This window comes from Stenella coeruleoalba (assembly GCF_951394435.1).
Source record: "Stenella coeruleoalba genome assembly, chromosome: 6".
In the NCBI taxonomy this organism is placed as follows: domain Eukaryota; kingdom Metazoa; phylum Chordata; class Mammalia; order Artiodactyla; family Delphinidae; genus Stenella; species Stenella coeruleoalba.
Window position 1 is genome coordinate 47,193,891 of NC_137151.1, and position 17,026 is coordinate 47,210,916.

At 45.9% G+C, this 17,026-nt stretch overlaps 1 protein-coding gene across 2 annotated transcripts in view; it reads left to right on the plus strand.

Moving 5' to 3' along the window:
* KIF5C (kinesin family member 5C) overlaps positions 1-17,026 on the plus strand; it is a 166,732-nt gene that overhangs the window by 53,846 nt on the left and 95,860 nt on the right. For both annotated transcript variants that reach the window (XM_079925007.1, XM_079925008.1), the window contains exons 2-3: positions 2,555-2,645; positions 10,868-10,941. In XM_079925007.1, coding sequence (XP_079781133.1) covers positions 2,555-2,645; positions 10,868-10,941 — 165 coding nt within the window. The remainder of the gene's footprint in view (positions 1-2,554; positions 2,646-10,867; positions 10,942-17,026) is intronic.

Sequence of the window (17,026 nt, forward strand, 5' to 3'; positions counted from 1 at the left end):
CAGCTTATGGAAAATTGCTATATTATGCGTTTGTCACTTGGTAAATGTGATACTATTGAAATGAAGAGTAGAGATTTCTTGCTTTCTACGTCTTTTAAAGTGAAAGCACAGCACACTCCAACAAACATTTTAAATTAAAGGGCAAAATTGGGGACTCCTATTTTTTGTATCATATACTATAATTTAATGGGTCCTTTCCCCTGCTGTGTCAAGTGCATTTTCTCTAAAACCTAAAGCAGGATCATGCTGTACGCAAGACGGTTTATTTTGGTGATTCTCATCAAGTTTGGAGAAATGATGGATTTGTTTTAAATTAAGCAAAGCTGCATTTTCTTTCCAGAAGGTTCAGCGGACGACAAACACTTAGGCAGACTCTGTAAATGTTTATTCTAACCTTTTACACTACTGACATTTAGTTGACTTTTACAAATAGATAAAGCTGCTAAGAATATGGTGGGCTGATCGTTGGCAATAGATTGCAGTGAGGAGTATAATCGTGGTCATTCAGCCCAATACTAGATTCACTGATTGAATGAGACTTGCTGGGAACAAAACATCAGGAAATAATCCCTTTCCAGAATTTTAACAGAATGAATGGTTCTGCTGCTTTGTATAAAAACAAAATTTGATCGTACCTGAAAATTCTCCATGTTTTTCTAAAACCAAGCTGGAAGTAGCTCGTTTACCTGGTTGGCGCAATCTTGTTTTTTTAAAGGCTAAAGCTCGAGAGCACAGCCCTAACGCGTAGCCTCACCTGCACGTGGCTTTACCATAGACATAGAGGAGTGAAATATTAAGCCGGTCTGACAGCTGTGTGCTTCCTTTTGTGTGAAGGTTATGGGATGTAACAAGCCTTGTCCTTGGATCCCCCGTGAGCGGTTATCTTTTCAAGGTGTCAGACTTGTCCTTGGGCGGTTCCCCATGTCCAGAGCCACGTGTAGGAGGTGCAGGGTGGGAGTGAAGGAGGCTCTTGGCTCTCTCCTCTCCTCCCTTCTCTTCTCCTGCCCTCCCTTCTGCACTTGGGGAAAATGAAGGTGAAGGGGCCGGGGGGAGGACCACCCCTTGCCTGGGTGGTAATTGGTGGGGAAGAGGTGCTGTGATGGGGGGTTCTCCCGGGGAAGAGGCTGTGTCTGTCCTCCCTACCTGCTTCCCCAGTGTGCAGCACTGGGCGTGGAGACGCCCCGTAACTGCTTGTTGAACGCTGAGTGGTGGAGTGTCAGGGCTCTGCACCTCCGGAGTCAGTAGCACCTCAGCAGAACCTCTTCCCTTCCCTCCGGCAGTTCCCTCCTCCAATCGCACACAGCCCAGTGTCGGGCCAAATCCCCAGAGCCCACACCTGGGGAGAGCACTTGATTTATATATTTATAAATATATTTATGTAGAGGCCCCCCTTTATCTCCAAAGCCTCCACCCAGTTAAGACACCACTTATGCATGTGAAGAAAACACTAGAGTAATCTAGGACACAGAGCAATAATATCTGGCTATTAAGAGCAGCTTCTTAAATCAGATCATGGCATCTTCCCACTGAATAAAATCCAAGTGCGTTACCTTGGCTAATTTCCTTTCCCATCTCCTCTTGTACACCCTCTAGTTCCTTGAGCACTCCAGGCCCCTTCCTGTCTGCTCCACCCTTTGCCTGGAATGTTCTTCCGCGGTTCTTCACCTTTCTGATCTTTTAAAGATCCACTTAACTGCTACTGCTTCATGGAGGTCTTCTTTGGCCTTCTCTCATCCCCTCTGTCCCTTTACGTTATTCCTAGGCACGTTGCATTTTCCTGTGTGTTTGCTTTCTTGTTCATTATAGCTGTCACACTTGATTGAATGTTCTCCAGGCAGGACTGTCTTCTGATTTGGTTAGCATCTAGTCTATGCCTGGATCAGAAGAAACTCTCAGTGACTAAATATTTGTTTAAATGCGTGAATGACGTGTCAACCTACATTTCATCAGAGAAGGTGCTTCAAGTAGGGAAAAAAAATGTTTTTCTTCTTTCTCCTTTCCGATTCTCAACATACAGTACACACACACAAACAGTATATTCTTAACATACAGTACACACACACAAACATGTCGTTCATATTAGAAAAGTTCCCTAGTCTTAGGCTTCCCTGGTGGTGCAGTGGTTAAGAATCCGCCTACCAATGCAGGGGACATGGGTTCGAGCCCTGGTCCGGGAAGATCCCACACGCTGTGGAGCAACTAAGCGCATGCGCCACAACTACTGAGCCCGAGTGCCACAACTACTGAAGCCCGCGTGCCTAGAGCCCGTGCTCCGCAACAAGAGAAGCCACCGCAATGAGAAGCCTGTGCACTGCAACGAAGAGTAGCCCCCGCTCACTGCGCTTAGCCCGCGCACAGCAACAAAGACCCAACGCAGCCAAAAATAAAAATAAATAAATAAATTTATTTTTTAAAAAAAGAAAGAAAATTTCCCTAGTCTTGGTAAGGAACTGCCTTAAAGAGTGGGCTTGGTGACTTAGTGCCTATGGTCTGACTAGTGCCATTAGTGCCTTTTCTTCCTAAGCGTCTAATGTGCTTTGCCGTTTCCTTCTAGCAAGGAAAGCCATATGTCTTCGACAGAGTGCTGCCTCCCACCACGACCCAAGAGCAGGTTTACAACGCGTGTGCAAAGCAAATTGTCAAAGGTAAGTGCTAACTCTTCATTTCCTCGGGGCGCTTCAGAGTAATGGAAGACAGTAAGTGGTATTCGCAGCCTAGGAATCAATACCCTTTGACCATAAGCAGAGGCCTGCTAATTGGAAACACTGAATTATAGTGAGTTCTGGCCCTGATTTGCTGTGATGTCAGGCAAGTTATTTAACTCCTCAATACCTCCTTTCCAAGGAGATTTCTTTATTTCTTTTGCCACCTTTTGGGCAGAGTTATTCTGTCACCCAGAAGTTTAAAAGCAAGGTAAGCTATAGTCACGCTATTTCTGTAATGGTTCTAAAATACTGCTGAAGGTATAGTACCTCCTCAGGAGAAAAATATCTATTCTGAGACTCCAGTTGTGTATTTTTGGTTGATTTATTTTGTGCATCTGTCTCTTCAGAAAGAAGCTTTTTTTTCTTTTTTAATTTTAAATTTTTTTATTGGGGTATAATCGATTTACAATGTTGTGTTAGTTTCAGGTGTACAGCAAAGTGAATCTGTTATACATATACCTATATCTACTCTTTTTTAGCTTCTTTTCCCATATAGGCTATTACAGAGTACTGAGTAGAGTTCTCTGTGCTATACAGTTATCTATTTATATATAGTAGTATGTATGTGTCAATAGAAATGATCCCTGAAAGTATAGTCTTCAGGAAGAAGCTTTAAATGTGGGAAATTCTTGGGCATCAAGGAATTTTCTACAGCATCCTAAGATCACATTACCTTGCTGGTTAGTGAGTTGTTCTTGCTAGTCAGCATTCCTCAATGATACTTTCATCTAACCCACTTTCAAGCATGCCACCCAGATCCTGACATCTGTTCTTCCCCATAGGTAGCCTGAAGCCTGAATCTGTGTCTTAGAGATCAATCCTATTCTCTGGGACTGGCCTTGGTCCTGAAGGATCTGTGTCAAAATAACAGCAAGGAGACAAAGCAATTTACACGTTGCTCTACCTTGCCCTTTTAAATCGGGGGCAGGGTGGAGCTTGCCTTTGGGGAGCTCACCATCTGGACAGAGCTGAGGGGCATCTTTGCCTTTCATACTTTGCTTTTCATCCTTAAATCCTTGCCTTCAAATTGGAATGCTGCAGCAATTGTGCTTTCAAATGTCTCGATGCTGCCACTTTTATAGGCAGTGCTAGATTCAAAGAGTGAAAAGTAAAACAAACAAACAAACAAAAAACCCCCAAACATCTTGTCATATTAGATCCACTTATTTTTAGAAGCTGAGCTGACTAACCTAACTACTTGAAATGCATGAAAATCAGCCCTGAGTACATCTGTTAGATTAATTCTGACCCTGGACACCTGCGTGGGAGACGCCCATCAGAATGTAATGTTCCTTGCTGAGGTGTATGGTTATTCACATTCTTGTTGCAGACATCAATTAAATTAGACGGTGTTCACAGTAAGATTATTATAGAAAATTGAAGAGGAAAAAATATGCCTGAATATGAGCTTTTTTTGAATTAATCGTTTGGGCCTGTATCTGGTGGTAATTTTTGTCTTCTCTCTACTTCTACTCTTTTGCTTCTCTTTCTATCTAAACATATTTGCTCTTTCTTTCTGGAATATATAGTTCTAGTTTGCTTCTAGTCAGCCCTCCTTCCCCTCTATTGTCAGACTCTTTCATATTTTTATTAAAGTAAGATTAATCACATATGAGCCAGAATTTCCTTGTTTTTCTCTCCTCCTTCATTATCAGATCTAAATAGTATTTACTACGTGCTATGCTAAGCGTTAGGGCCATTTAAACACATACCTGCCCTCTCTAAGTTGACATTGTAATTAGGGATGGATACACTCTGTTTTTTAAAAATCCTGTGATTAACAAACAATCATAATAATCTTTGAGTCTTTATTTACTAGATAAGTTTGGGTCCTTTCAGCGCTTGGAATTCTCTATAATATATGAAATGTCAGAAATGGGCAATCCCTGGGGGGTTCCTATGGGCACCCTAACTATGGATAACTTGAGGCCCAAATATATAGTGAGCCACAAAGAAAACTATTTAGAATAAAATTGGGACTTCCCTGGTGGCGCAGTGATTGGGAATCTGCCTGCCAATGCAGGGGACACAGGTTTGATCCCTGGTCCGGGAGGATCGGATCCCACATGCCGCGGAGCAATTGGGCCCGTGTGCCACAACTGCTGCGCCTGCGCTCTGGAGCCTGTGTGCCACAAGTGCTGAGCCCGCGTGCCACAACTACTGAAGCCCGCATGCCTGGAGCCCATGCTCTGCAGCAAGAGAGGCCACTGCAGTGAGAGGCCCGCGCACCGCAGTGAGGAATGGACCCCGCACTCTGCAGCTAGAGACAGCCCGCGCACAGCAATGAAGACCCAACACAGCCAATAATTAATTAATTAGTTAATTAAAATAATAATAATAGAATAAAATCAGGCTCTGACATGATATAGTAAACAGACATTTCTTGGGCACCATACATATAACATGAACATACTCATTTTGTAGCAATAAAGAGTATCTTATTCTCCCTTGAAAGAAAATTATTAGGGGCATAATGAAGACCAAATTTAACTTTTTTTAATATCCACTGAGGCTAGTGTGAGGGGAAGTGGCTGTGTATTTCTGCATCAGCAAGATAAAATGTAGGCATATAAGAAAGAACTGCTTGGAATAGATTACTAGGTACAGCTGAGGCATCTGTGGCCCTGACAAGCCCTATTTACATCAAGTATGGAAGGTGGTGCAGTGGAGGTCTTTTTTTTCTAGAGGCCAAGAATTGAATTAAATGACTTCTAAAGGAAGTTTAAATTGTGGTCTCTGTGATTCATGGTAATGTAGTGGACTGGTGAGCTTTCTTTTCAAGTCTATCTAAACCCTTAATGTTTTTGAGATCAGGAAGACTCCTTTTAACTGGACAGCTTTATTCTCTCTCAGTCTTTGCATTCCCTTCAACTTCACTGAGTTAAAAAAAAATATTTCGAACATTTGATTGTAGAATCCTGGCACCTCCCACGCTCCCCTTTTTATCTGGTGTGTATTTCTCAAAACAGCTTCTGAAAGAGTCTGTAGAATCTCTTCCAGTTCTTCTAGAAGAGGTTATAGGGTTTGTGAGTACCAGCATGGTAAATAGAAAGGTTCCTATGGATGCCCTAGGAATTAAAAACCATGGTTACCGGACACTATTACTGAAATAAGAATAACTGCGTCCCAGCCTACAGAAGCCACCCCTGGCATTTGCCTTCCAAATTAACTGGATGTAGACCATCCAGTGCTAGAGAAGATGGTTTCTTGTTTTCCAGTTCTAATTTCTTTAAATTGCCTTCATTTAGTTGTTTCTTTCATTCATATTTTTATGAAAGTATATTAGGTATTTGCCATGTGGTAAGTACTGCTAGGGACTGGAGTCACCAAGATACATAAGACTGCAAGAATCTTTGAGTATAGGGAAAGAGACAGACGCATGCACAATTATCATACACGTGGGGATTATGTGCTTTAGGATGAGTGTGTGCAAAATGCTGTGGGAGCACAGAAGAAAGTCACTACTGGTTTTGGTGGGTAGAGAGGAGGATTGGAGAATGAAGGCTTCTTGGAAAGGTTGGGTTCTGAGGAGCATAGAAAATGCAGGGTGGTACAAGCAGAAGAAATAGCAAAAGCATAAAGACCCAAATTATATGGGCAGCTTAGAATGGTACAGGGTGCATGGCTATGAGACCTATAAAATTAGACTGGACCAGAATTTGATAGAAGTTGAAGGGCTTTATCTTATAGGTGATGTGGACCCATTGAAGAGTCACAAGCTTAGGATATTATCAGATCTATTTTATTATTTTATTATATATGACTCTTAAGAAGAATTATATTTATTTAGCTGCTGTTATCTGTCAGGCACCCCGTATGCATTTTACATATGTTATTGCATTTTAAATCTTTACAACTTTATGAGGTGTGAACATTATTATTCCCTTTGTACTAAAGAGGAAATTGAGGTGAAGTAACTTGGCCAGGTCGTTGAGGGAGTAGTGAAGCGAGGCTGGGCCTCGAACCTGAGTTCGTCTGACTTACTTGAATTTTACTATCCTGCCCCCACTTTTCTGGTGGGCCCATAATGAGCATTTGATAATTATTTTATGAGTTGTTCCTTTTCCATCAGGCCATATGGACCACATTGCAAAAAGACAGGGGTAGGAATGGCGGTGGGGAAGGGGAGAGGGGAGAGAACGGAGAACGGAGACTGGGTTCCAGAGCTGAAGGGTGGCCCTGGCTGTCTGCCGATAGTGAGACACACTTCCATTCTGAGACGCTGCACGCCCTCACCTGGGCACAGTGCCTGCCCTCGGACTGGTGGGGCCAGTATCCCGGTTGGCCTCTGGCATTCGGCAGAACGGCCTCTGCGTTCTCTGGGCACCGCCTGCCTGAGAAGTGTGGTTGGCTGGCAAAAGCCTTAGGATTCCAAGCCAGCGATGAGTTGCAGCCACTATTGCCAGGGGCTCTGGTGCCACGACCAGGCCACTGTTTCACCTGGAGAGTCGATAGGAGGCCACAGCAGCCTCCTCAGGCACCCTGGTGCGTAGGTATGATTATGTCTTCCCCAGATTCTTACCTGATAATGGAACTAACTCTTCTGCTTCAGCAAGACCTGGACTCAGAACTAATAAAACCTAGGATGGAAAGCTTGGCTCTCAAGGCTGCACCGGGAAGCAGCAAGTATTTTCAAGGACCCCGTTCCACTCCTCCCTCCCAGGGCTCTTCCCACCCGCTGTGGACTCTCTTTTGGGTTTGCTTGGCCGCTCGATGGACGTGTGCTGTGCTCGTGGGGCGCCGCTGGCTGTGTGGTGTGAGCTGAGGTCACATCACGCCAGACTCCATCACAAAGAAAGGTTCTGTCCAGCTGGGCTGGTTCCTGGCTCTGTGGCTGGTGTATAGAAACAGTCATTATGTTATGGCGGAGACTCTGAAACAAATGCTCTCCTCGGCCCCAGGACCTGTCCCTCAGCGTGATGAAAGTGCCTTTCTGTGGGCTGTTTCTGCGAGAGGCAGGCGGGTTGGTTGTGTGGCTCAGTGGCACCGAGCACAGGCCTGTTCCCTCATCTCTCTGTGCTTGGCGGGTGTCCATCTCCCCATATCTCAGTGGTCCAGCCCCAGATGCACTTTTGTGCTGCGCCCCCCTCCCGGCCTCTCCTCTCCTCTCATAAGCAAATACAGCCTCAACAACAAACAAACTCCCCCAGACCTGGAGTTTGGAAGAAAGTAGAGAACACTGGGTTTGAAGAGTTTTCTGTTTTCTTTTAAAATTACCTTCTGATTCGGAATCCAGTTGATAGAGGGCGGCATCAGCCCTGTTCAACCTTGAGCACCAGAGGTGGGTTCTCCAACAACAAATTAATTGTAACATGATTCTGAACACTTTAAAGGCCACACGGGGGATGGGGAAGTTAAGCTGTGACAAAGTGAGAGAGTGGCGTGGACATATATACACTACCAAACGTAAAATAGCTAGTGGGAAGCAGCCGCATAGCACAGGGAGATCAGCTCCGTGCTTTGTGACCACCTAGAGGGCTGGGATAGGGAGGGTGAGAGAGGGAGGGAGATGCAAGAGGGAGGGGATATGGGAACATATGTATTTGTATAGCTGATTCACTTTGTTATACAGCAGAAACTAACACAACATTCTAAAGCAATTATACGCCAATAAAGATGTTAAAAAAAAAAGGCCACACGGAGTTTGTCCTAATGGGCTTCTCTTATGTGTTCTCTTCTTCTCAAAAAAAAAAAAAAAAAAAACCCTAAGAAATTGCCCGCAGTGTTGAAATAGCCGCAGCAAAGAATCAGGGATTCTCCAAGTAAGAGTCTCGTGTGCCTCTCAGCTGTCTACCCCAAACAAGTGATGCTGTCCGTGAGCTCTTGTTTTCATATATGTGCCCCAGTCCTTAACCTGAGGGAGTTTGGTGAGCAGTGACTCCCTAGGAGTTAGGAGGATTGTGCATTCTCTTAGCGAGGGTGGATTTAGAGGGGTGGACTGAGCCTGGGGGTTGTCTGCGGGGCAACATTCAGATGCCTTGGTCCCATTGCTTCCTGGCGGAGGAAGAAGCAAGTGCTGGGTTTTCTCCCATCTGCAGAGCTGGGTTCTGAGCTGAGGTTTCTTCAGCATGGGGCAGTTGTTCAGGGCCGCCTGTATGTGCAGGCGAATGAGTAGGGTGGCCAGCGGCTGTGATGAGGAACCCAGGGAGCTGGACCCCTGGCCTTGGCTGCCGTCTTCCTGCCCCAACACCTGAGGTAAGGGGTCGTCCCAGGCTACTTCCTCCACAGGGACTTAAGATAAGAAAGAAAGCCCTTTCAGTTTGGGGGAGAGCTTTAGTCTCTAATAAACAGGAGTTTTAGCGCTGGGATTGTGGCTGAAATTCTCGTTGTCTGGAGTTGTTTGTGCCATGGATATGTAGAATTTGAAAACAACCACCAAGGGTGGAGACCACTTTCTTTGGTCCCTGAAAGCCTGTCACATTTGTGGTTGTGTAGAAGCTCTCCACTCTGGCCACCATTTTCAGACTGTAGAAATCTTTTCTCTGGGCAAGTTGGCACTTTTGAGAAAACTGAAGCTTGAACCTCCAACCCTTACACTGTAGTCTTCACGTTTTTGCTTCCCCCGTTACCAGGGAAACCATTACCAGAAGTTGGATACGTGCGAACATTTTCTCTCTCTCAATATAGCTTGACACAAACTCTTGAGGGCTGCCAGGATTAAAAAAAACTGCCACTTAATTTTTCTTTTTTTAGCTACCCGAGGGAAAATCCTGCTTTCTTTTCTGATCCCAGTTCACACTCCAAAACCTCAGACCAGTACAATGTGCATTAAAATTTTTTTTTAAAAGACCCAACAGGGGCTTCCCTGGTGGCGCAGTGGTTGAGAGTCCGTCTGCCGATGCAGGGGACACGGGTTTGTGCCCCGGTCCGGGAGGATCCCACATGCCGCCGAGCGGCTGGGCCCGTGAGCCATGGCTGCTGAGCCTGCGCATCCGGAGCCTGTGCTCCGCAACGGGAGGGGCCGCAGCAGTGAGGGGCCCGCGTACCGCAAAAAAAAAAAAAAAAGACCCAACAAAACAGCAGAAACTAACCAGCATCATAAAATTGAGAGAGACCAAGAAAGCAAACCAACCAACCTAATCAGGGCCTGAAATAGATGGAGCTGATTGGCTGGCTTGATTTTTCTGTAAGTGGCCTTGGAGAGGACACCCCCTTATGGGGCTCCTGTCCCCACCCCTCTGTGCTTTTAGGAATGAGGACTTCCTCCCTTTATATAGAGATGGTGGGTCAGGGAATATTAATTATGCATCATTCCGCTTTCAGTGATGTTTATGTGGATGAAGTAGGATCGAGGGAAATGAGCACTAAATATATTTTAATCACCTTTGCTGCTTTGAAAGAATTCCCACAGATAATCGTCAGCTCATAGCAGGGTCAGTCCATCTGTCCGCACGCCTCCCCTCGTCCCTGGATGAGAGAGAGGGAAGCGGCCTGCAGCGTGGGGCACAGTCTGCTTCTTGTTTGACTAAAAGAAATTCCCGATGCTCTTGGGCCAGGGTCATCTTGCTAGCACAGTCACTGAAAAAACAGAGGCCCTAAATTCGAGTCAGGGCCCAGTTGGTTTCCGGGCTGATCGGATTGTCACCGTGTGTCTCAGTTTATAGAGTGGGACCCTGTCCCCCCAGCTGTGGAGTAGCTCTGCTCTGAAGGGGCTTAGCACGGCCTTCTCAAGAAACCTCCCCAAGGAGCCTGCCGGGGCCAGGGTTTAAACCGACCCAAAACAGATCTTCAGGAGAGAAATCCTATTCTACACCTCACTCCAGACACTCAGGGCACATAATGTTTTGGGTTTTTTTTTCCCCACCTCAACTGATCTCAAGAGATCAACGTGGAGAAGAAAACTCAAATACCTTTCTACTAAAAAGAAAATACACTGCTCGATACCTGTTTCGATTTTGATGTTACCAGGAGAAAGTGTGTCTGCCTCCTTCTTCATTAATATATTCTGTAGCCATGTGAGTCCATTTCTTTTTATTTTGTGGAGCAGTGGAGGCCCTCGTTCCTGCTTTTATCTCACAATTCTACTTAAAATGCACATGGAGTTGAAATACATCATTTGTGTGAAAAATGAGGTGGGCCATTTGGAAAATGCAGTTTTAAAACAGGCAACCAGCACTAGCATGCAATCAAAGTAATGAGTTAATTTTTTTTCTTGCTCACAGATGTCCTTGAGGGTTATAATGGGACAATTTTTGCGTATGGACAGACATCATCAGGAAAAACGCACACCATGGAGGTAAGGTTGCAGCGTGCTGTTATGTCGTCTCTGAGATGACTGAACGGAAGTGGTGCTTCCAGCAATATGCGAGGTGCATGCGGCTGTTTGACGGGGCAGTAGATGGTTAAGGGATGGTTATGTTCGTGTCACAATTTTTTGTGTCTTTGAGGAGTTTTAAAAATATTGTTGAGTAATAAAATCTCAGGAGTTCAGTATTGTAGAAAATCCTTTGTTGATAGCTCTGTCAAAATAGGAATAATAAATTCTATTTAAAATAATCATCGATAATCTAAACAGTGGTGTGAATATCCCTGTGGACTGCCGCCCCAATCTTACTGAGAAAGTCTGCTGTGAAAATCATTTAGTCTAAGAAGGGCCTCTGGGGAGGTGAGTCTCTTCTGAATAAATGAAAAATGGTAGGTCAGAGGTTGAGAGAAGTTGGCTTGTGGACCAAATGCAGCCCACAGACATATTTTTGTTTGACCTGCACAGTGTTTTTTGTTTTTGGTTTGTTTTTAATTGCAGGCAGTGTTTAAAATGAGATGGTTTCAAATAATTCTAAGTGTCCAACTTTGGTTGAAAATGCTGAAGATCTAGCAACTCTGGGTGAAATTTCACCATAATATAAAGTGTAAGCTTCACTGGAGCAGTGCTCTTCAATGTCTTGTTCACCTTTTTACTTACATTGCTATTGTGTGGGACCATGGTGGTCACCTAGGAAGGCTTCGATAAAGTATTTGTGAAAATGATAGCCTCATGGTGGCCCTGGCTGACCCACGTTGGTGGGGCTGGGCCCTCCACGCACATTGTGAGCAAGTGTTCAGCATCCTTCCCCGCAGACTTACACACCTGGCCTCTCTGTGCTCTTGAGGGTGTGACACCAGCTCTAACTGTTAGCTCTGGAGCTCTGTGGCTCCAGGCTGTCTTCCAGATGAGGCACGCCTGCAGACAAAATTGGTCCCCTTTACCTCTTCTTTTCCTGCTTTTTGCCATGGATCGGACTCCAGTGTGGTCTTTGGGGCTGGATAATTCTTCTAAAGGCTGGGCCCACCTGACAGGTGAGGCGAGGTGAAGAGCAGTTATTATAAGAAACTACACAGAGGAAGTTTGGGGAATTCAGCTTACAAGCAGCAGGGTAAGATGAATCCTTAATCCTTCAAGCTTATGTTTTTCATTTACTGTCCCCTCTTGGGAATGTCACCGAGACGCTGCTGCAGCATCGGTTTAGCTTATGAATCATTGCTATTGAAGAAGAGATTTCAAAGGCTCGAGGCTAAAATCCTCAGGGCTCTGATGTTCTGCTCACACCGATTTCAAGTGTGGGGTGTGCCTCCGGGGATCTCATTCCTGTTGTGTTGACTCGCTTCCCCCCCATTTTGCTGGAGACAGAGTGGTTCAGAGATTGTACGGATTAAAGGAAGCACGAGGTTTATTTGCCACCTTTTCTAGACGGAGCAGGACTGTTTCCTGACACCTGAGCCTTTCCGTCTCCTCTGCATCTCACATCCTACTGCAGTACTCCTTGGAAATGGTGGTACAGGCACGGCCGTCCCCACTCTCCGGCTCTGGCCCCTCGCCTGTGTCTCCTCCTGGGCCCCAGACCCTTAACCTTCTAGGTGCTAGAAAGCCGCAGTGGCATACATTTCCTAAGTTCCACCCACTCCAGTAACCATGGACAGAACCTTCTTCATGGTTCATAAGGCATGAGAGAGAGAGAGAGAGAAAGAGAGAGAGAGAGATTGATTGATTGATTAAGAGATGGCTTCTCATGAGGGAATCATTCCTTAGTTCTTTGGAAAGTTACCAAACAACATACAATACAAAAAATGCCATATTTAAAATCCCCCCACATCTTACAAAAACGCCTCTACGAGTGACCTTTTAAGCTTTGGGATTAATTCGTCTTTGGGAAATACAAGGTGTTTGCTAAATGTCAGAAATTTAAACTGTAAACTATCAAAGGAGAGACCTGTCCCCAGAGTAAAACCTTAGTTTGTGTTTTGTGTGTATGGCAGGGGTAGGTGGGTGTGAGGAGATGGCAAAGAGGTATGCCAGCTCTTTCACACTAAAATTGGAGACGTCTTATTAAATGAGGGTATCGCCAGCCCTCTGTGACTCACGGTGTCAGCCACGCAACTCCTGGAGCAGTGCTGTGGGTCCAGAGGGAGCCACGGGACCTAAAGGGAATGGGATTCTGTGCGGGCCACTCTAACAGTTGCCTGAATTCTGTCTCCTTTCCATCCTTGCCAGTTTTAAAAGGTTGCTGGTAATGAGCTGCTTTTCTTTATCGTGACTTTGAAGGATCACATGCTTAGGCCCACAGGAGGAAGGAGAGGGGTGGCTGTGGGTCCTTTTCTAGCACCTTCTCACCCCCTACACACACTTCATCTGGCTCTTTCTGTTGGGTGATTTTAGGTCGGAGAAAAGGTAGGGGATATTTTAGAGGAAAACAGAGGAAAGGAGGAACCCGAAGCTGAAATCCAGAGGCTGTAGGAGACCAGGAAACCCAAGATCCTGGAATGCAATTAAATTTAAAAAAACCCTGCAGGGCTCTCACCATCTGAAAGGAGGATTTTATGTATTCAGCATTACACATTGTGATCCTTTAAAGGCTTTTGCAAGGGGCTGTTAACTCCCTGAATGGACAGAAAGTGTCACATTTAAAAGCTGTTTTTCATTTTAATCCCCTCCATTTTGGGTCTGACATCCAGTGGTGATTCCATACCTTCTCCTGAGGGGAACAAACAGATGAGCCGACATAAAATTGGAAAGATTAGCTTCCGAAAATGGCGCATTTCAGGCGGATTTTCAGTGCAAAGAGGAAATACTTGGCAGTGTTGGTGCTAAGCTCCATAGGACCCTTGGTGCACTGGGCCCTGGCTGGGCTCTGGCGGGCAGCGCTCGGGGAGGGTTGGAAGAGAGGTCCCTGGGTGCCGGCTGCCCGGGGAAGAGAGGGCTGGGCCTTCGTTCAGCGCGGGAGGCTGGGAAGGGCTTCTCTCGGCCCCATGCCTCACTTTGTGGCCCTCTTCTGCACATGGATTTAGATGGATGGAGACACGCAATGTTTTTCCTTCTGCCCAAAGGGACACCTGGAGGCCCTGGAAGGGTGCGGGCTGCTCTGCTGCGAGGAGTTGCCAAGTGATTTTTAATGAGCCTGTCTGAGTGCATTGGTGCTCTTGCGCTGACAGGCCCCCTGCTCTCCCATCTTAAGTGTTTCAGGAAACTCTGTCCTGCTTGGGAGGCTGAGGCGGCCACTGGGGCTGGAACAAAGGGAGTCTTGTTCTGTGGCCAGTGGCCTGGGTCTGCTTTCTGCTTTCACGTGTGCTCCGAGAAGGCCACCTTCAGAAGTGGGAAAAGTTTTTGAAGAGGATTATACAGGATGCAAGCATTAAAATGTCTCTTCTTTTTGCTTTCTGGGAGAAACGAGAAGACGGAGTGGGACATTCCCCTCGAGTCCATCCCTGATGCTCCAGCCGACTAAACTTGTCGTTGTTCTCTCAGTTCCTACCTTTGTTCTGTTACTCCCATCTCCTCTCCTCTGCCCACATCCTCTTTGTCCGTCCTTAATCTTACTCATCCCTCAGGATTTGGTGTCTCTCAAGGAAGCCATCCATATCACCCCAGCTGGAAGGGACTTTTCTGTTCTGAGTTTCTATAGCTCTTTGCCTCCTGACCACCTTTTATTGCCTGAGGTGACTGTTTATTGTATGCGTACATGTGCATTTCATTTGCAAAGCAGTCAACATAGATGCAGTGAAGACCTTTCTGGAACACCTCTCTGTCTCATACACACACCACACACATCCGTCCTCACCACGCACATACCTCACACCCCTCCATGCCACACACCCACCACACATCGATAGCCCTGCACACACATCCACATGCCACTCACACCCACACACTGCACACACCACATATACTGCAGATACACACACTACATGAACACACAGCCACAGCACACCCAAACTACATACATCACCACCACAGAAGCCAGCACTACACACACCCACATGACACACATCCACACTATGTATGTGAACGCCACACACACGCACACTACACACCATGTACATTAACACCACACACACACACACACACACACAAAGATTTTTTTTTTTTTTTTTTTTGCGGTATGCGGGCCTCTCACTGTTGTGGCCTCTCCCGTTGCGGAGCACAGGCTCCGGACGCGCAGGCCCAGCGGCCATGGCTAATGGGCCCAGCCGCTCCGCGGCATGTGGGATCCTCCCGGACCGGGGCACGAACCCGTGTCCCCTGCATCCCCAAGCGGACTCTCAACCACTGCGCCACCAGGGAAGCCCTCATACAGATTGTTTTGGCAGCCTTTGTTTACTGAGCATAAAAGCCCTCACACTCCTGGGTTTATGAGCTAGAGCAAGCATCCCAGCCCCTAAACCTGTGGTAGACTTGGACATCCCTCTGTCACTGTGGGGATGGGGGTATTATTAGGTGTTCTCCAAATGAATATGTGCTCCTTGTCATGTGATTTTCGGGTTGGGTCTTCAGGGCAACAAAACAGGAAGTGTCCAGACTCATCCTAGCTCTGCCTTGATTCTTACCCTGCCAAAGGCAAACAAGGGATGTCAATACTTGTGTGCACCCAGAATCAATTGGAAGATAAATCCGTTGAAAGGGAAAGCATCTAGGGAAAGAGATTTGAGTCAATTATAAATGATTTTTGGATTATTGATCATTCGTCTTTGGCTGTGGGCCACTGAAGAGAAGCTAAAGGATTATGATGAATTATTAAAGAGCTCTGGGTGGCAGCATGTAGGGCACTCTTTGGACCCTCTTGAGTCAGATTGGCCCAGTGGTGTTGCATTTGACTGTGTTTTCAATGTAGGTACCATTTCTGCCAGCAAATTCCATAGTCCAGAGCAGGTAGGGTCCAATATTTGATTTGTTACATGTTTTATGATGGTCTAGGAGACCATCATAAAACATAAAACAGAAGGCCATCATAAGACAAAACAAGTGATTTGGTTTCGTTTTCATTAGATATATATATTAATGGTTTGGGGTGGAAACATGTTTTCAGACTCTTCAAGTCAAGTAAACCCCAGCAACTTCTTGAGAGAATGTATCATGAGCTGAATAACAACATTTATTGTCACTGAGTACATTATATATACTGTTTAAGTTATTTTTTATTTATTTATTTTTTTTTTTCGCAATACGTGGGCCTCTCACTGTTGTGGCCTCTCCCATTGCGGACCACAGGCTCCGGACGCGCAGGCTCAGCGGCCATGGCTCACGGGCCCAGCCGCTCCGCGGCATGTGGGATCTTCCCGGACCGGGGCACAAACCCACGTCCCTTGCATCGGCAGGTGGACTGTCAACCACTGCGTCACCAGGGAAGCCCTGTTTAATTTAAATTCTACAGTAATTCTATGCAGTAGATACTATACTAAGTATCATAAGCAGTGGGAGGAAATACATATGCACTGGCCACCCTGCCTTTAGGGAGTGTACAGTTAAACTGAAAAACAATAGAAACACATCAAATGATTTAGGGTCCTTAGCAGATGAGGCATTCCAGAAGAGTACCTGTTTTCCGAGTGAGAGCCAGAGGCCAGATGTGTCTGAATTCGGCTTTTCTCTTGCTTTGAACAGAGTGGAAGGTCGGGAATCAGGTGCGTGAAGGAGGACTCATAATGGAAAGTGCTTTGTGGCCTGTAGTCAGTGCCAGGGTTCATGCAACTTCTTGCTTTTGGTAACTCAGATGTTGGCTCGGAAGTCATCTTGTTAGAGAAGCACCAGGCAGTGAACCTCTGAAAGAAAGAGAGGACTTAATTGAGGAAGACAAAGCAGATCTTGCAGGTATTGGGCAGATTTTGAACAAAGATGTATGAGTCAAAGTTGTAAAGGCTGTTGAGCATCGCTGGAAAACTAAAGAGCAGACTGGCTTTGCTTCCAGTTCCGTTTCTTCCTAGAGTCTTAGAACTTCTCAAAGGCATGTGTGATTCTCTGGGAAGACAGTTGCTGGCAATCCCTTTAGACGTGTGTTTGTCTGCCGACGGGTTGTTTAACCCGTGATAGAACTTTTCAGTGTTCCTTTGGTGTGGGCATGAAGAAGGCTCTC